This window comes from Cnephaeus nilssonii (assembly GCF_951640355.1).
Source record: "Cnephaeus nilssonii genome assembly, chromosome: 20".
Lineage (NCBI taxonomy): Eukaryota > Metazoa > Chordata > Mammalia > Chiroptera > Vespertilionidae > Cnephaeus > Cnephaeus nilssonii.
In genome coordinates this window covers 14,450,382-14,468,922 of record NC_137091.1, presented here as the reverse complement: position 1 = coordinate 14,468,922, position 18,541 = coordinate 14,450,382, and the positions used below count along the sequence as shown (strand labels likewise).

General features: G+C 55.7%; 2 protein-coding genes across 10 annotated transcripts; both read right to left on the bottom strand.

Annotated features, from left to right (window-relative positions):
* Positions 1–127: 127 nt before the first annotated feature.
* On the bottom strand, positions 128–8,097 carry MATCAP1 (microtubule associated tyrosine carboxypeptidase 1; the record flags this gene model as incomplete). Of its 3 annotated transcripts, XM_079759909.1 has the most annotated exons (8): positions 8,020–8,097; positions 7,518–7,689; positions 4,340–4,965; positions 4,114–4,257; positions 3,694–3,826; positions 2,528–2,833; positions 2,341–2,438; positions 128–1,404 (listed from the first exon to the last, which is right to left on the bottom strand). In XM_079759909.1, the coding sequence occupies exons 3-8, from the start codon at positions 4,907–4,909 to the stop codon at positions 1,240–1,242; spliced, it is 1,416 nt and encodes a 471-aa protein (XP_079616035.1). In that variant the 5' UTR covers positions 4,910–4,965; positions 7,518–7,689; positions 8,020–8,097. The 3 variants fall into 3 exon arrangements, with proteins under 3 accessions (XP_079616035.1, XP_079616034.1, XP_079616036.1); XM_079759908.1 differs by lacking the exons at positions 7,518–7,689; positions 8,020–8,097 and having other exon boundaries at positions 4,340–5,344; XM_079759910.1 differs by lacking the exons at positions 128–1,404; positions 7,518–7,689; positions 8,020–8,097 and having other exon boundaries at positions 2,355–2,428; positions 4,340–5,344.
* Positions 7,781–14,853, bottom strand: EXOC3L1 (exocyst complex component 3 like 1). 7 transcript variants are annotated; one of them, XM_079759900.1, is made up of 13 exons: positions 14,639–14,853; positions 14,283–14,464; positions 13,899–14,074; positions 13,600–13,819; positions 12,405–13,017; positions 12,208–12,325; positions 11,948–12,073; positions 11,749–11,849; positions 11,430–11,540; positions 9,515–9,644; positions 9,056–9,422; positions 8,840–8,964; positions 7,781–8,758 (listed from the first exon to the last, which is right to left on the bottom strand). In XM_079759900.1, exons 2-13 carry the CDS (start codon positions 14,326–14,328, stop codon positions 8,510–8,512), a joined length of 2,382 nt encoding a protein of 793 aa, XP_079616026.1. In that variant the 5' UTR covers positions 14,329–14,464; positions 14,639–14,853; the 3' UTR covers positions 7,781–8,509. The 7 variants fall into 7 exon arrangements, with proteins under 7 accessions (XP_079616026.1, XP_079616027.1, XP_079616028.1 ...); XM_079759901.1 differs by having other exon boundaries at positions 14,283–14,456; XM_079759902.1 differs by having other exon boundaries at positions 14,283–14,387.
* Between the last annotated feature and the right edge of the window lie 3,688 nt (positions 14,854–18,541).

Sequence of the window (18,541 nt, the reverse complement as noted above, 5' to 3'; positions counted from 1 at the left end):
TTCTCTCCACTCAGGGAGGGCTAGAGCTGAGGGCCCTGGGAAATGCGATTAGGAGGAGGAGGAGGAGGAGGAGGAGGAGGAGGAGGAGGAGGAGGAGGAGGAGGAAGGGATCTTGGGTAGACAAAGACTGCACAGCTTATTGTAACTGTTGTTTTAATTGTCTGGCTTCTCTCAGGACTGGGAGCTCTGAGGGCTTGACCAGCGACTGGCACACAGAAGGCCTTCAGTGCATTTCGCTAAATGAATAAGGGCTTTCCAGCTGCATTTCCAAATTTTACAGATGGGAAAACTAAGGCCAAGGGTGGGAGTGGGACTGGGTCAGCCTCAGACTGCGAGTCTGAGGTGAAGCTGGAAGCAACAACCATCTCTGCACCTCTCCTGGCCCAGGAGGGGCTCAGGATTTGGGACAGGTAGGTGTCTGCCCCTCTGCTGCTGCCAGGCTATGCCAGCCTCTGTCAGAGACCAGCTGTGAGGGTGTGGGCAAAGACAGGGACAACAGAGGCCTGAGGAGGGGGTGGGGGTAGGGGCAGGGCCTGGTGAACTCTCAGGCTCAGCTCACAAGGCCTGAAGGACTGTGTGTGTGTCTGCTGAGATGGGGGCCAGCAACAGTGGGTGCCTTCCAGAGGAACCTTCAGAAGCTGCTGCCTCCAGCCCCAGGAAGTAGAGCACATAAACAGGGAATAAATACATGCAGTGGGAGAGGCAAAATGCTGGAAAGCACAGCCCAGCCCAGCTGGGTCTCTACCTACCAGGACCCTTGTCCCTTGAGTCTGTGTGAAAGCCAGGACCCCAGGCTCAGGTAATCACCCCAGAAGAAGGGAGACCCCCACCAGGACCCAGTGAGAGGTAGACAGCGTGAAAGCTGAAGGAGCACCAAGGGGCCGGGTGGGGGAAGGGAGACTGGAGTACGCAGATACCCTAAGTCACCTCCATGCAAGAACAAGGTTCTCCTCCCAAACCATCGCCCATCCCCATCCATGCTTAACTTCCCTGCTGCCCCCAGGCATCCCCTCTGCTCCACACACAGAGGCAGGAGGGCACACTCTTTGCTCAACATGCTGCTGCTGGTGGTCCCTGGGTCCCGGGAGGCTAGCAGGGAACACAAACCCACTGATGGTGCCACTCCCCCCTCCCGAGATGCTCCTGTCCCCTCAGCTTCCCCAAGAAACACCCAGGCTGTGGAAGCACAGAGCAGCCCTCTTCCTGTTCAGGGGGATGGTCCGGAGCCCTCAACCAGTATCAGTCGGGCAGCAGGCGGCCCAACTCTTCTTCGTCCAGCCGGTTGGTGGCCATGATGTGCTCTAGCTGCTGCCGGTAGCGCTCCAGGTCCTGCATGAAGTGGGGCACCCGCGTATTGTTCAGCACCCCATAGGGCCGCAGGTGATCTACATCCTCGTAGGACACCTGCAGGGAGGAAGCCGGGCTGAGGGGGAGGCAGAGGTCCCGGCTCTCTACCAAAAGTCTGTTGCCCCTTGCTCCCGGAACTCCTCCCTGTCCCCCCCTGACCTATTCCCAATGTTATGGATCCCGAGGCTCAGTCCTGGGTCTTTCTCTTTGCACCTTCTTTTATCATCTACGCCCTACAACCCCACTCCTGACCCGCCTAGCTCCCCCAATTGCCTTTGAACACTCTCTCCTAGACAGCCACAGGTACCTCAGACTCCGCATAGCCAACACTGAATTCTTAGGTGTCAGGTTAGGCCAGGCACTCTCCTGACAGCCCTCTCGGTCAGATTCCAGGGAGGGGGCAGGAACCTGTCACCCTCCCACTCAGGGTGGCCACTGAGCTCAAGGGATCCCACACTCTGAAGAGCTCCCCAGCCTGCCCCTCCCTCTCCAACGGCATGGCCACTGCTGGGTTAGGCCAGACACCATCAGTTCTGCAGGAGGGATTAGAAAGGCCTCCCTCCCCGCCCCATCCCCTTTCCTAGGTCTCTCTCCCAATCCCCCTCCCATCTGACATCCAGCCACAACTTGCTTAAAGCTCCTCTGAGTCCCTGTTGCTTCAGATGCAGTTTACCTTTCTCAGCTTGGCACAGATACCCAGTGCGAGGGACTTGGTTCCTGGCCATTTCTCTAGCCTCCATCTCCAGCCTTCCTGACTGCTCCTTTGGTCTGAAGTGATGCAGTTTCTCCACACACACACACACACACACACACACACACACACACCTGCAGGCTGGGTCAAGCACCTGCCAGACTGTCATTTCTCCTCCTGTGCTCACCTCCACCTACCAGAGAGGCCTGGACCCAGTCTTCAGTCAAGCACCCATCAGAGGCCCAGGGAATACTGCGATGAGGAGAGCTGGCTGGACCCTCTGAAGGCCCGTGGCCACTCACCTTGCCCAGCGAGGTCAGCAGCGGGAAATCGATGGTCTGGCGGTGCCGCAGAATGCGCACGACGCCATCCAGGTACACCTGGTCCTTGCTGAAGCATCCTGTGGGCATGGGAGGGCCATGAGCCCCTACACCTGAAGCCACCCCAGCCCCTGCCCCAGCTCAGGGTACTCCTCGAATGGGTACCCACCTGGCAGCGAGGTGTCGGTCTGGCCGCGTTTGGCGCGCACGCAGTACTCCCAGCGCACGTCTGTGTCCTGCACGTAGCGCGCCAGGTCCTGGAAGAGCTGGCGGAACGACAAGTGCGCCGCCCGGTAGATGGTGTAGTAGAGCAGCGCCGCGCGCCACAGGAAGGGCTGCTTGCGGAACAGCACGCTGTGCAGGCTGGCCAGGCCCTCCTCAGTGGGGTTCGCTGGCCGCAACCCGTATTGCAGCCGGCCCTCGGAGTTGTGCCAGGGCTGCCGGGCGTTGTTCACGCCTCGCAGGTAGTGGGTGCCTGGGGGAGGGCGAGGGCGGTGGTGCTGGGCGGGCCATCCCGGAACCCTCCTGCCAGGCCTGTAACTTGTACTCATGCGGGTATCCTCATGCCCCTAAACTCAGGCTCTCCCATAACCTCTCCCTGCCACCCCTATCCCAACTTACATACTCATCCAACCTCAGGGGCACCCGCACCCAAGGACCCATAGAGTCTCACAGGCAAGAGTCCTCCTCCACCCATCCAGGACTACACCTACACACACACACACACACACACACACACACACACACACACACACCTCCCAAACTCCCTGGAGAGGACAGGAACTCACACACCACCCCAGCCCCACATCCTGCAGGCCCTATTGTTTCCACAGTCCCACTGATGTCCCTAGCAAAAACCAACTTTTGCCCAGGGCAACAGAATTCTAGATGAGGAGGGACAGGCAGAAAAGAGTATCCGTTTGTGTCCTCTGCTTTCCTTTCCCGCCCGGCCTACCCCCTCCTCTACCTGGCTCTGTGTGTTCTCAGCCAATTCCATTCCCACCCTGGAGGGCCTGCATGTTGGCTGGGCTAGCGAGCCCCTCAGTGTTTTCCCTCTGGCCTTTCTAAGCCCCAACTGTCCAGGGAAACCAGAGAGGCAGTGGAGGGAGGAAAAGATACCCAAGAGGAGTGAGAGATGAGGGTGAGCCCAGAGAGGGGCAGGCATGTTTGGGCCCACCTCTGAGAGCCAGAGGGAGGAGGTGACTGCTCATGAAAGGAAAGGGCCCTAGCCTCCGAGGTAAGTGGGAGAAAGAGAGGAGTGGGGCCCCTCATTGTCCTCCCACATCCCAGCCCCCTCTCATCCCTACCCGCCCACCCACCTACCCGCACCCTGACCTATCTCATGCCGCAGCATGCCTTCTAGCCAATACTGGCGGGCTCCGGTCAGGTTGATGGCCAATGTTGGTCGGCTGTTCTCCACCATCATCACTGCCTGGGACAGCAGGTCTTCGCTCAGCTGCACCACAACCTGCAGACAGCAGCAGTGCTCGGAGCCATGGCCACCAGCTCTGGGGCCACTGTGCAGGTGTACCCGCTAATAATGCCACAGGGCATCCAGCCTGGACACTTGGCCAGGACACCCACCCTGATTCACCACACCTCTGCTCAGAGCCAGCTCCCACCTTACTAGGGCAGGGACAGGGTCTTGCCAGGGGTCTCTAGCTAGCCAGGTGTGGAGCTGGGCCTGGCACCACCCACCGGGCAGGCCAGTATGGGTCAGGTAGAAGAGGGTGCTCGAAGGCAGAGCGAGCTCACCTCCCCAACACAGCCCTCCTTCTGCATGTATTTGCGCACAATAGACCAGATCTGGCACTTGGTCAGCAGCTGGCCCCCCGTCGCAGCCTCAAAGTGTTCGTAGGTGCCAAACTTCTCCAGGACAGCCTCAATGATGCCAACTGCCTGCACACAGGGCCGAAGGGGGTGGTCAGGCCGGGCCTCTCGGGTGGCCAGGGCCAGGGTGAGGTGGGCAGGCTGGACTGACCTGGTGGATGAACTGTCCAGAGGCCTCACAGTACTTCTCCAGCACAGCCATAGGCATGGGCTCCTGGTACTCGAACTGTGGGTTGTAGGTGTAACGGGACTGGAAGAACTTGTCCCGCTCACTGTCCATGTTGGTTGGCCGCAGGGCCATCAACAGGCAGGGGCTCCTGCTGGCACCACGGCCTCCATACTTTTGAGTCTTAGCAATGTGAGGCAGGGAGGCTGCGGACCGCAGGGTGCCCCCGCCGAGATCCCGTCTGCGTCCAGGTGGGGCCCGACCCTGGGTGCCGCCCCTGGGCTGGCCAGTACTATTTATGGTGTAGGTGCTCTCACTGCGACGCATGTGGCCACAGTGGCCCCAGCGCAGCTCTGAGGGGGACTGCGGCTCAGGCCGGGGCCGCAGGGCTGAGGAGACCGACAGAGCCAGGGGCAAGGCCAGGGACCGAGGCCAGGGGTACAGCGGTGTTCCATCTCGGTCTGAGGGCTTCGGCCTACGGCCCGAGGTTGAGCGCCTGGCCGGTGGGCTGGGGGGTGGCTGCCCATACACCTGAGCCCCCGAGTCCAGCACCATTCTGTTCTGGGGGTCACATCCAGCTGGGTCACTCCAACTCCCCACACTGTGGACTTCTGGGGACACAGAAGGGCAGGTGGAGGCCAGCATGAGTAGGTGTGGCCTGAGGACCAGCAACCCCTATACTCTACACTGCCCTTGCTGGGTTCCCAGGGGTCTGGGTAGCTGCCCCCTCGCCCCACCTACCCAGCGTCCATTCCCTCCAGCAGGCTCACCAAAGCAAGCTGGACTGGGAGAAACCAGGGGGAGAGTCTATGGATCACCTGGAACACCTTCAGCCTGTGAGCTCCTGGAAGCAGGCCGGAACCCCTCCTCATGGTCCTAATCCCTGTGCTCAGCACCCACCTGGGCTGGAAGCTGGGAGAATGTAGCCTCAGCTGCCAGGCTGATGGGTGAGGGGGCCTCACCACCTTCTACCTGCCTTCTTTCTATAGCATTTCTCAGTGCCCCCGCCCCTCCCACCTGGCCCACCCACCTCCTCCAGCCCATTAGGCCTCAGTCTGAGTGCCTGCATGCCCCTTGCTTATGCTAGTCCCTCCACCTGGAATGCTCTCTCTCCACTGGACCATCAGTTCAAATCCAATTTAGAACCAGCTCTTAGGGGTCAAAGAGAAATTTTAGTAAAACCAAGACAGTCCCTGGTCTGTCCCCTATCAGAGGCATCTTCCTAGTTGCCATCCAAGGCCGGTGCCGGGGGCCCTCACCCCTGACTCTGTACCAGGGCTCAGTCCAATGCTGTTTTTTCTCCAGCCTCTGAACTCCCTTGCCGGCCTGCTCAGGGACACATTGCCAGCATTTCTCCTCTCTCCTACATCTCCTACATCACCAATATCTTCTTCTCTGCTGGATTCTTTACATCAGCATAAATACATGTGTTATTTATCCATCTTAAAAAAAACAAAACAAAGCCCTAGCCAGTTTGGCTCAGTTGTTAGAGCATTGGCCCACGTGGACTGAAGGGTCCCAGGTTCAATTCCCGACAGGGGCACATACCTTGGTTGCAGGCTGGATCCCCAGCCCTGGTCAGGTCGTGTGCAGGGGGTAACCAATTGATGTGTCTCTCTCACATCGATGTTTCTCTCTTTCTGTCTCTCCCCCTCCCTCCCTCTCTCTCTCTCAAAATCAATGGAAAAATGTCCTTGGGTGAGGATTCACAAAACAACAAAAAAACCCACACACTCCCTCCAGCTGTTCCTTACTGCAGCACATTTCTTTCTTTCCTGTTCTCTCTCTCTTTAAAATATGTTTTTGTTGATTTTAGAGCGAGAGGAAGGGAGAGGGAGAGAGAAATATGGATGAGAGAGAGAAACATCGATCGGCTGCCTCTTGCATGCCCCCCATGGGGATCCAGCGGAAACCAGGGCATGTGCCCTGACCTACCAGGAATCTAACCTTTTGGGTGCATAGGATGACAGTCAACCAACTGAGCCACACCAGCCAGGGCTCCTGTTCTCTCTTAAATTTCACTCCAGTTAGGCTTTCCCCGCAATCTCTATTGAAACTGATCTGACCAAGGTCATCAATAATCTTCATATTGATCAGCAGCACTTGGCACAGTTAATCACTTCATTCTAGACACACATTCTCCACTTGGCCCCCCAAATCTCCTACCTCACTGGCTGTTTGTTCTTTTCTTTTCTTTTTGCTTATTTTTTTCTGACTGTTTGTTCTTGCTCTTCCTTGCTAGTCATCCCTATCTTCCTGACCTCTTAACACAGTAGTGCACTTGGAAATTTATATGGAAACTTCTCTCCTCCATTTGTGCTCACTCCCTAGGGAATCTCATCCATTCTCATAGTTTTAGGATCATCAGCCCAAGCCGACTTCTTCCGTAAACCTCAGACCAGTATTGCCAGTTCTCAATTCAACATGTTTTTACTGGAATGTATAATAGGTATCTCAAACTGAACATGTCCCCTGTCAGGAATGCCTTTTGCCCATATAACTGCAGTGGTCACTCTCCCACTTACCTCATATTTTGGCACAAATATGTTATTAGAAAAGCCTCCCTCAAGCACACTCTATGAAATAATAAATCTCCTCTCCCTGCTCCGCCACAATTCCCCACCCCCTTCCTCAGGTTATTGTTCTCTGTAGCAGGTATCTCCATCTGAAGTACAGCATATTTAATGGTTAGTTATCCGTTTTTCTCCTTTTGAGTGTTCACATTGTGTCCCCAGAGCCCAGAGCAGCTGTTCAATAAGTGTCTGAACCCAAGAGCCCCTTTCCTTCTCAGAACTGGAATCATTCCTTCCTTGCACTTTGTTTTCCCATCTGGATCTGATCCCCTCTCATCCTCCGCCCCCCCCCCCCCCCCACACACACACACACATTCCTTCCACCCCGCCTAGAGACCAGCTGCTTGAAAAGATTTCGGGCCTCAGGCTTCACTCCCCTCAACTAACTGTACACTTTCCTGGACTTCTCAGCGGTCTCCGAGCCTCTACCTGGACCAGTCCCCCTTCATCTCCCCTTCCACCTGCTTCTTTGCAATGACCAGAATACGCCTGTGTCTTTTAGGTCTCAGGCCCTTCTGCCAAGGATGCTTTCCCAAAGTCTCCCTAGAGCAAACTCCTACCCATTTTTCAGGGCTTGGTTTAGGCCTCACCTCCTCCGGGAAGTCTTCCAGGCGTCTTAGAGGCTCCCAGTGTGCCTAGGCGGCCTCTTTACCGCCCTAGGTTGTCACTGTCGTAGCCTAGGTCCGCGTCCCCTCACCATGTCCTGAACTCCCTGAGGGCAGGGACGGGTCTGATTCACTCCCATGTCTCAGGCATCCAGCACTAGGTGCAGAATGAATGAAAGATGGCTAGGGGAGGAACCCAGACTGAAGGTGGAGTCTGGTGACAAATGAGAGGGTGTGGCCTGCACCAATGGGAAACTCCCGGAGAGGATAACGTGGAAGAGGAGCCAATGGGGACGGAGATTTTGAGGAGGGGCGTGACCTGCAGCCAATAAACGGCGGGGGGGATGAGGCAAAGGGCGTGCCCAATGGAGGGCGGGGCCAAGAGACAATAGAAGGGGGATTTCTTCGTAGGTGAGGTGGGGGTCACATCGCGCGCCTTCTCAGCCTCTCCGGGTAAAAGGGTTCCATCCTCGTGTCCTACCCCCACCTGTTCGCTGCTCTTCTCTCCGTCACCGTTCCCGCTCCGAGACATCGGTCGCCGGCCACCCAGCCCTCCGGAGTTGACGCCTGGGACGCACGCACTCGGGTGCGCGCACGCTCACGCGAAAGCGCGCGGATTCGCGTCAATCTCCGCGGCCGGTTCCCGAGAACACAGCTGCGGGGGTGGGGCCAGGCCGGGCCGAGGGGGGCGGTGTCAGCCATCAAGTCACGTCCCTAGGCGGGGCGTTGTCCTGAGCCCGCCCGCTCCACGCCGGGCAGGCGGGTTTCAAGACTTCAGGTGGTACCCGAGTGAGGGCTGGGGAGACACGAAATCACTGCTTCGGCGCGGATACGTGGGGATGCAGCCCGCTCGCGGAAGCCCGGGTACTTGGGAATTGATGCCGGGACAGATGGGGTGCTTTAGGCGTGACCCTGTCCTGGACCCCCTAACGTTCGCGGACACTTTTATTTCATCCCCTCTTCCCAACACACACAATTCAGGCGTACGGGGGTGCGGGGAGCGGGCACACAGCTTTATTCTGCGAGCAGCTGAGAGTCAGGCACAGGACCCCGAGAAGAGGCAGGAGGATGGAGAAGGTGTAGGTGCTGGCACAAGGCTGAAGAGTGCGCGGCGACCCGCGCGGGGCGAGGGCTGCGGGCCGTCCTGCAGGGAGCTGAGTGCGGCTAGGCGCTGCTCTCGGGACACGTCCCCGCGCAGGTCCAAGAGGGCAGAGATATGTTCCTCGCTAAGGGGGGACCACAGTGATGCATCAGCCCCGCCCTATCCCTCCCAAGTCCCTTCTCCCTTTCCGCCCCCATCCACGTACCTTACGTCGGGAAATTGTTGCCGAAGGCTTGCCACCTCGAGGCCAAGCATCGTGGGGTCGTGGAGGTTCAGCAGCTTTCGCAGGGTGAGCAGCACCGGCGCGCAATGAACGCTCTCTTCCAGGCCCTGAACACGTTGGGCTAGGTCTTGAGCCCGCCCTTGGCTCCCACCCAACCACGGAGACTCACACCCATCTGCTCTCCCAACAAGCTCTTACCAAATCGAGGAAAAGATCCCGAAGCTGGGTGGCATCCTGCTGCATGCGCTCGGCTGCCTGGTTCCGCTCGTCCGCTCCGCGGCACACCAGGCGGCCTTGCATCAGCGCACATAGGTACTGCAGCACCACCGTACGCTCTGCCTCGGCCAGGAGCACCTGCGGGGAGGGCTATCAGGTGGGCCCAGGACACCCTTTCCATCCTTTCCATCGGCGTTCCACCCTCGCCGGCCTTTCCCCAACACACCTGGAATGCGGGGTTCCGAACACGCCAGAAGTTCCGGCAGAAGCGCGCTGTCCTCTCGCACACATTGTTCAGCAGCTCCGGGCTCGACAGCCAATGGCGCGAGGGCAGAGCCGCGAATAGGGGCTGGAAGGACGATCCAGACCCGGCATTTCCCGCAGAGACTCCCAAACATACCCCTTATCTCCTCCTACCCTTATCCCCACCTGAAGTCTCACCTGGAGCTCCAGCAACAGCGCCTCCAACACCAGCCGGCAGATCCTCCTCTGCAACTCGTCCAGCGCTGCCTCCACCGGAGCCAAGGCCCCTGAGACCACCCCTTCGGGCTGCAAGACGGACACGGAGGAGCTGGACCAACCAAAAGTAGGGCTTCAGCACCAAGGCCAAGGCCCTCACAGCCCTCTATGGTCTGGCTGCTTGGGCGCCACCTAGTGGCGGGAGTGTGTGTGTGGCGGGACGGGGCAAGAAGGGTGACTCCCTCGCACTTAAGAAGGTCTAGCAGGGGTCCTCAAACTTTTTAAACAGGGGGCCAGTTCACTGTCCCTCAGACCGTTGGAGGGCCGGACTACAGTTTAAAAAAAACTATGAACAAATTCCTATGCACACTGCACATACCTTATTTTGAAGTAAAAAAACAAAACGGCAAAAACACCCGCATGTGGCCCGCGGGCCGTAGTTTGAGGACACCTGGTAGGGTGTGGAAGGGTGGGCTCAGCAAGCTAGAAAAGACACAACCCAGTCGGACCTGTTTCTAATTCCCAGTGAGACCTTGAGCAAGCCATGTCTTTCTGTTTCTGTTTCCTCATTGGTAAGGGGAGAGAGTTCATCACAGTCAAGAGGTAGTAACTTGTTTGTCTGATCTCTCTGTCCCCATCCTATGTAATAAAAGCCTAATATGCAAATTGTCCCCTCAGGTGGTCGTTCAACCGGGAGACCAGGAGTTCGACCGCCCGCTATGATGTGCGCTGACCACCAGGGGGCTGCGCGGAACATGGCAGGCATTGGCAATGCGATGCTGGCAGCGGGTGGCAGTGGAGGCCCTGCCAGCCCCGATGGGCCCCGATGAGAGCGGGACCACAGCAGGATGGTGGAGCAGGTGAGCGGGCAGCAACAGGCCAAGGTGGATGCAAGTGGGGGCTCGATTGCCCCACCGATCACCCCGCAGACAGGCAGGGTGGGGGGCCCAGCCCCAATTGATTGCCCCGCAGGCAGGATGGCGGAGCAAGTGACAGGGTGGTGCCAGGCCAAGTCAGGGTGCCAGGTGGGGCTGCGAGGCTGGGGGTGTGAGCTGGGGCTGTGAGGCTGGGGCCCGATTTCCGCAGGCCACCCTGAAGGGCCCTACCTGTGCACGAATTCATGCACTGGCCCTCTAATCCCAAATAATACAAGACCCAAGGGAAAGGAAATACTTTTCTGTTTTGAACCCCAGACACAGAGTAGGCCTTGGTGAGTATATGTTGAATTAATGAATACATGAGACTATGTGCTAGGCACTGTGGTAGGTCCTTTACATTAAATGTGATCCTCAGAACGTCTCCTTATCTATATATATACTAGTAAAAGCCTAAGTGACTGTTACAACGGACCGACCGGTCGCTATGATGCACACTGACCACCAGGGGTCAGACACTCAACACAGGAGCTGCCCCCAGCCCACAGGCCCCAATCGCCAATGGGGCCTGCCAGCCAAACTCCTGGTCCCTCCTCCCGGTCGCAGGCCCCGATCGATCGGCCCACCACCCAGCCGCTGTGGTGGTGGTTGGCCCTCCCCCCAGCCAGGCCCCAGGCTGGGACAGGGAACGGGGGGTGGGTGGCAGCAGATGCAGGCAGCAAGGGAAGGAGGAGGCGGGGAGGCAGGGAACCTGATCAGCCCTGATCGCTGGCCAGGCCTAAAAACCCCACCTGTGCACAAATTTCGTGCACTGGGCCTCTAGTAACTCATATAACACTAATAAGAAAAGAGAGATTAAGTAATTAGCCCAAGGTCACACAGCTAGTAATTAGTAGAACTAGGATTGGAACCATGGGGCTATGTGACTCCAAAGTTCCTAACAGACTAGTGAAGGCTGGGTCCATACTTAGCAGGTACTCAGCAGTTAGTGAAGGTGGGGTTCTGTGGGGGCCTTATGGTACCTGAGTGCCGATTGGTGGTTGAGGGCAGCCAGTAGGTAGGACACGTAATGAGGGACCACTGCTTCCCCTCTGAGGTGGTCTCGGGAGAATCGGATGAGAGCATCATTAAAGCTGCAAAGGACAGAGGTGGCGCCTGTGCCTGCTGTCACTGGTACCCCAACAATTTCTGTCCCAAGTACTCTGGCCCCCACCTCCAAGATACCCAAGGCACTGTTCCAAGGAGCCTTTCCCCTCTGGTGAGGCTTATTCACTCAGAGCCCCCCGGGGCTGCCCCAGGAGCAGGGCCAGGGTTTGGGGGTGGGTCAGTGCCTTGGCAGACCTCCTCAGGAACGCTCCCAGTTCTGACAGTGCCATGCCGTGCACCCGCCGCTGCAGTGACTGACTGACCAGGCTGGTTACTCGAATGTTTTCTTCCAGGATCTGCAGGCAGGGATGGGCAGCCATCAGCAGCGTCCTAGTTCCGCCCTCCTCCCCTTTCTTTATGAGGGCTGTCCACCGGGCTGCCACTTCCCACCCACCTGCAGCACGATGGCTGGCATGGGTGAGTGGTAGAAGCCAGATGGGTCTGTGTCAGGCTCCTGCTCCCGGCCCCATTCAGCCACTTCCCCATCCAGTGCCTTCTGCAGCCACTGCACCACACTTGCCTAGCGGAAGGGACAAGGGGCAGCAGAATGCAGCAGGGCGCTGACCCTGCTAGAGACAGGTAGCCGTGTGACCCTACAAACACAGTCACACAGCTGGTGCAGAGCTTCTCTGGACCTGGGCCCCAACTACTCACCCGGACTTTGGATACAAATGTTGCCTCTAGCTGCTCGATATTCTCCAGGGTCAGGAGAGGTTCTAGCTGAGACACGTCAGCCTCCGGCCCCAATTCCAGGCTCCCCATCATTTCTGGCCTGGTGATGAGTGGCCTAGTGTCACTCTGAGCCCCCAGCTTCTGACCCACCCACTTCCCATGGCCCCACGGGCACTGACCCCAGGTACACATGCAGCGCCCAGTGCAGCAAGGTGAAGGCGTCGGCGGCTCCCAGCTCGGGCCCTTCCAGGAACTGCTGCAGGCAGCGCCGCAGGCCGCCGTGCAGGGTGCGGGCCCACAGCCGGACCACCTTGTAGTGTGGTGGGCAGCAGGGTGCTATTAGTGCCTCCGCTGTGGCCAGTTCGGCTGGGAGAGCCACCCGCAGAGCCTCCAGCCACCCTGCGAGGGCCCCTGGTCCGGGCAGCAGAGGTGTCCCAAAGTGCACCCGCTCGAGGCCCTCCTCCAGTGCTCGCAGACAGCGCTGCCGCCAGTCCCGGGGGGCCTGCTCCAGGGGGGTTGTTCTGCCAGCCTCCACCTCCGCCACACGCACAGCGGCCACCAACAGGGCTGGGTCCTCCCGGGCCAGCTGCCCTGCAGCCCCTACAGCTGCCTCCACAGCCTGGCCCAGTGCCTCAGCCAGAGGGCCCAGCCCCTCAAAGACTGGCAACTCCAGACCCCCCAGAGAGGCCCAGGTCTCCTCTTGCAGCTGCTCCAGCTCCCTAAGGCCCACATATGCCTCCAAGAGCCGATGGGCATCAATCAGGGCCTGTGTGTGGACCACTGCGGCCGGCACTAAGGAGGGAGCAGAGGAGACAGCCCTGGGTCTCAGCCTTCCCACCTGTGCAATGGGTACAGGATCAGATGCTGAGGCCCTGCGGCTGGGGTGATGTATAAAGTATTTAGTAACCAGTAGAGTAGACTTTTACTGAATAAACTTAATCTTATTAGAAAATAAAATGTAAGCAGCATTGGCCAATCTGAAAGGACCAGGGGAGGTCCTAGAGGCCTGTTGGACCAGGTGTAAACCCTTGAGCTGATGGAACGTAAGGAAGTCAGGGATCCTGGAGGGAAGGCCGGGAGGAACCGCAGGACGTTCTAGTGGCTATTCACCCACCTGTTAGGGAATATTTCAATTTAACAACCAGGGTGGCCAGAGCCACTTGCCTGGGCATCGGTGCCGACTCAAACATCCCCTGCTCAGAAACCTGAGTGAGCTAATTTGCACCCTGCTTTATATGCCATCTGAAGCCTGAGTTACTCTCTGGGAAGCCCTTGCTATGTCCCTCCCTGTAACCTCCCACTGGTACCCCAGCCCCCTGATGAGTGTGTTGACTGACAGTTGGGGGCTGAAGCCCAGGGCCCTTGCACACTCACCTGCTCGCAGCCGGGGCAGCAGCTGAGACAGGGCCTGCAGTTGCTTGTGTTGGACAACCTGCTCCCTCAAGGGCTCTAGGTTCTGTGCAGCCTTGGCCATGCCCCGGAGCAACCCATGGGCCTGGCCCAGGGCCTCACGGGCTCCTTGCACGGCCTCGAGGGCCTGTGCCAGTTGCCACACACCAGTCTTCACACCCTCCAGGTACGACTGCACCACTGACTGCGGAAGGGAGGGAGACGGTGAGGCCTGGCCAGCTGGCCACCACCCCCAGCTCTCCTGCCCCTTGCCTGAGGCCCACCTTAATGCGTGCTTCCAGGGAGCAGGTGCGCTGTACCTCACGGCTGCGGTACTGGCCCAGCCTGGCCAGCTGCTCTGGCCGGTAGAAGATGCCTGAGGCCCACTTGAGTGCTGCACCCCGGGCCAGCTGCTCCGCCCTCTCCTGCTCCGGCCACTCTGACCCTGGGCAGGAAGAGCCTGGGTAGCCATGTCAGTTGGGCAGGGCCTGAAGGAAGCAGCTGCCGACCCTGCTCCCCTTCCTGCTCCTCAGCCTGAAACCCCAGGGCAGTCTACTCCTCTCACTGACTGATAGAACTCCAGCCAGACCTGGCAGGGAGGACCCAAACCCACCACTCCCATCTTTCTTGCCACATCCCTCCCCCACCCCACCCAGAAGGGCTCATACCAGGAGGAAGTGAAGGCTCCATTTCGTCCTTGGCTGTGGGGTCCATTTTAGGCCCTGGAGGAGCCAGAGCCGAGGTAGGAGTCCGGGCAAGGGTCTGGGTTAGAGCTGGCAGAGTGGATGAGCTTTGAGCTGCAGGCTCTGTCGAGGCCTCCCTCAGAAGGAGGAGGGAGGTTCCTGCCAGGCTCCTCAGCAAATGAGAGGGAGGCAGGGTGAGATTGGGAGGCACCTGGGAAGCCTCCTTGCTGGGTTTCTCAGCGTTGCCCCTTCAGATGCCAAGTGAGGCAAGGTGGGCACAGGCCTCCACTGGACCCCACTCCTGTCCTGAGTTGCAGAGGACAGTTTGGTATGGAACTCACCAGGCTTGACCAGGCGGCCAGTTCTCCCTCCTCCGCAAACAGCGTTGGCCTTGAGGATGGCCCTCTCCCCCAGCCCTCACAGCAGAGCTGGGCACTCCCTCCACTGGCTCACAGGGCCTAGGTGGCTCTGGGTCACAGCATGCAGCAGAATTCCCCTTTCCAAGGAAGCCTCAGTCCCACCTCCCTGTCCAGAAGCCCGCCTCCTCTCTCCCCAAGACCACACGCAGAAAGGAAGGAAGCTGAGTCTCTGGCATTTTATTCCCAACAGGAAAGAGCATCTGTGCTGTGGGATGGGGTGGGGAGGGCTGGGCCCACTTCCTGGGGGGAGGGGGCGGTACTCCCTGTGATTATTAAGTCTTGACCAGTCCACCCAGGACCTCTTAGTGCTCAGAACAGACATGAACTAGATGGCCCCAATTTGGGGTGGAGAGTGAGGTGTGCAAATATGGATGCAGACAGCATCACAGTAGGAAAACTATGCTGACAGGCCCTTCAGAGGAGGGTGTGTAACCTCTGCAGAGAAGTGAGAGATCACAGGCTGTTGTGAAGAATGTGAGCCCTAACCGGTTTGGCTCAGTGGATAGAGCGTCGGCCTGCGGACTGAAGGGTCCAAGGTTTGATTCCGGTCAAGGGCCTGTACCTTGGTTGTGGGCACATCCCCAGTTGGGGGTGTTCAGGAGGCAGCTAGTCGATGTTTCTCTCTCGTGGATGTTTCTAACTCTATCCCTCTCCCTTCCTCTCTGTAAAAAAATCAATAAAATATATTTAAAAAAAAAAAGAATGTGTATGGTGGGTGATGGCAGGAGAGGTTCAAGGGCTCTGAGAACTGTTTCTCTTGAGAGTTAAAGGGGCCACAGAAGGGACTATAAGGTAGTAATAATGTAGCGGGCACTAGGGAATCACTCAAATCCACCCTTCAGGACAAAGGCAATTGTTCGCCTCGCTGCTTGGAGTGTATGCTGCTGAGGTCTCACAGCTGAATCTCATGGCCAGTGTTGGGGTACAAAGGCCCAGAACCCGTACCCCTGTCTGGATATGGAATGTCTTGAAAGGGCCACCCCAGTTTCAGAACTCCCTAATAGGATGGGCTGGGGTCTTTATTATAACTGCATTGCAGTTTAATTCCTTCTCTGTCCATTTCTGCTTATCTTACAAGTGTGGATAAACTTCCTGCAGGCAGATCCCTGTGTCAAAGTCTGCTTCCTGGAGAATTTGACTGGGTAAAAATAATAACAAAAACGTTAAAAAATAGCAAAATGATATCAGCAAACACAAAAGCCTTCCTACATGCTGGGAACTGCTCTCAGTGCTTTACATTTATTTACTCATTGGTGAACATGTTTGCACTGGCTGAAAAGTGGCTATAATTCTATTGCCTCTGAGCACTGCAGCGGGAGACAAAGGAAAGATGAGGCTGGGGTCAGGGAAGGGGAGTGGGGCTGGAGACAAGAGGACAAGCTAGATTAAGGTGACCAGACGTCACGCTTTTGGCGGGACAGTCCCGATTTTTAACAATTTGTCCCGCGTCCTGCAGCGTTTTAAAAAAGTCCCGACTGCCCTAACCGGTTTGGCTCAGTGGATAGAGCATCAGCCTGTGGACTGAGAGGTCCCAGGTTTGATTCTGGTCAAGGGCATGTACCTTGGTTGCGGGCACACTCCCAGTAGGGGGTGTGCAGGAGGCAGCTGATTGATGTTTCTAACTCTCCCTCTCCCTTCCTCTCTGTAAAAAATCAATAAAATATATTAAAAAAAAAAAAGTCCCGATTTCGGAAAGAATGCACGACAAGCTAGGGAACGGCAGGAGAACGGGAAGGGAATATACGGTTTTCGACGGCCATGTGGCTATTTAGCCAGGATATGAGTTTTATATTATTTTTGTTAATTTTATGATGTTAAACTTTAATAATAACAAATAATTGTTAAGAACTGATTATCGAGAACTGCTTATCAAAGTCCGCATTGTTGATCAGTTGTTAGAATTCGACCACCATTGTTTGGACTTAATGAACAAGGGCATTTTTTGGGATTGGCAACGACGAAAACATTTTGTAACTGTCTCTCAGACGATACACATCGTACTGCGTGCTAGTAAGCTAGTTAAACAAGTGATGTCATTACAAATCAGCTATTCAGATAATTTAGGTAACTAATTTATTTATTTATTTTAAATTTTTATTTTTTTATATTTCTAAGTTGGTTTTTTTAAATTTCTTTTTTTTAAATTTCTTTATTGATTAAGGTATCACATATTTGTCCTCATCCCCCATTCCCATCCCCCACCCCTCCCCCCGGATGCCCCTGCATCCCTGTTGTCCTTAACCATTGGTTAGGCTCCTATGCATGCACACAAGCCCCTTGGTTGATCTCTCCACCCGCCCCCCACCCTCTCCTACCCTCCCTCTGAGGCCCGACGTGAGCGAGATCATGTGTCACTAGAGATATACTTATAAGAACTGAATGTGAGACGAGCAATAATAGTTATGCTGACAGGCAAATGAATCAGTCTGTAGTAAGTTTCTTTCTGGACCAACAGTTCTTTTGAGACCCAATTTCAATGTCCACCAGTTCCTTATGTGTACATGTCGGCACTGACTTTTCAGCTCGGGATGGTGGACAAATGGTGGTAATGCAGGTCCGACTCCCTCTGGTTTGGTCTCGCCTTTTTTAAAATTTCTTTATTGATTAAGGTGTCACATATTTGTCCTCATCCCCCCATTCCCATCCCACACCCCTCCCCATAGATGCCCCCACCCCCCTGTTGTCCTTAACCACTGGTTAGGCTCATATGCTTGCACACAAGTCCTTTGGTTGATCTCTCCCCTTTAAGTAATTTATTTATTTATTTCATAAATACATAAATTTTCTTGAATTTAGCAGACAGTACTCGTATTATTTATATTTTATAGTGGCGGCAAAAAGTCTAGCGCTGGCCTTGAAAGTGACACTTACGACTTATGTTACGGCAAATTCAGAGGAAAAATAATACAAGTTAGTATTGTTATTATTTAGAAAGAAATAGGATTAAAATAATTTTTAAAATATAGTTACTTTATAACAATCAAATTAATTTAATTTATAAACTAACAATAAAATATGTTCATATAATTATGTACCTTACTGTGTTTTTAAGCAATATGTATATAATAATTTATAATATAATTTTAAATTATTTTTTTAGATTTTTAACATAATGAGTAAGAAAAGAGGATGCAAATTCAACGATGATCTAAGAAGTGAATTTCCTTTTATTAAAAAAACCAAAGCGATTACAATATAGACCAAATTTTTAATCAAGAACCCCCACCCCCCACCCAGGTTCGAAACTGGTTTGGCTCAGTGGATAGAGCATCGGCCTGCGGACTCAAGGGTCCCAGGTTCGATTCCGGTCAAGGGCATGTACCTTGGTTGTGGGCACATCCCCAGTAGGGGGTGTGCAGGAGGCAGCTGATCGATGTTTCTCTCATCGATGTTTCTAACTCTCTATCCCTCTCCCTTCCTCTCTGTAAAAAATCAATAAAATATATTTAAAAAAAAAAGAAGAACCCCCACCCCTACCTCCACCCCCCCGTTCAATGGTGTCCCGCTTTACCAACCTTAAGCTAGATGTAGTTAGTGTTTATTGTTTGGCAGGAAGTGAGGTACGATAATAGGATGGGTGACCCCAAGACAGTGGAGCGGCTTATAGGAGCAGGAATTGGGGAAACACATTGGGTTCATCTGGCATCGCGGTCTCCTCTCCTGAGACGGGTGTGCCACCCGGCAGGTTTTGGTGGCTCCCCCTTCTCTACCGCCTGGGCTGCCACCGACTTCCTACACCTGGGTTGATTTCGTCCTTTTCGGCGGTTGAAAATTTGCTGATGGCCCCAAAGTTTTGCGGCTGTACCCGCAGAGAGGAATTGCTCC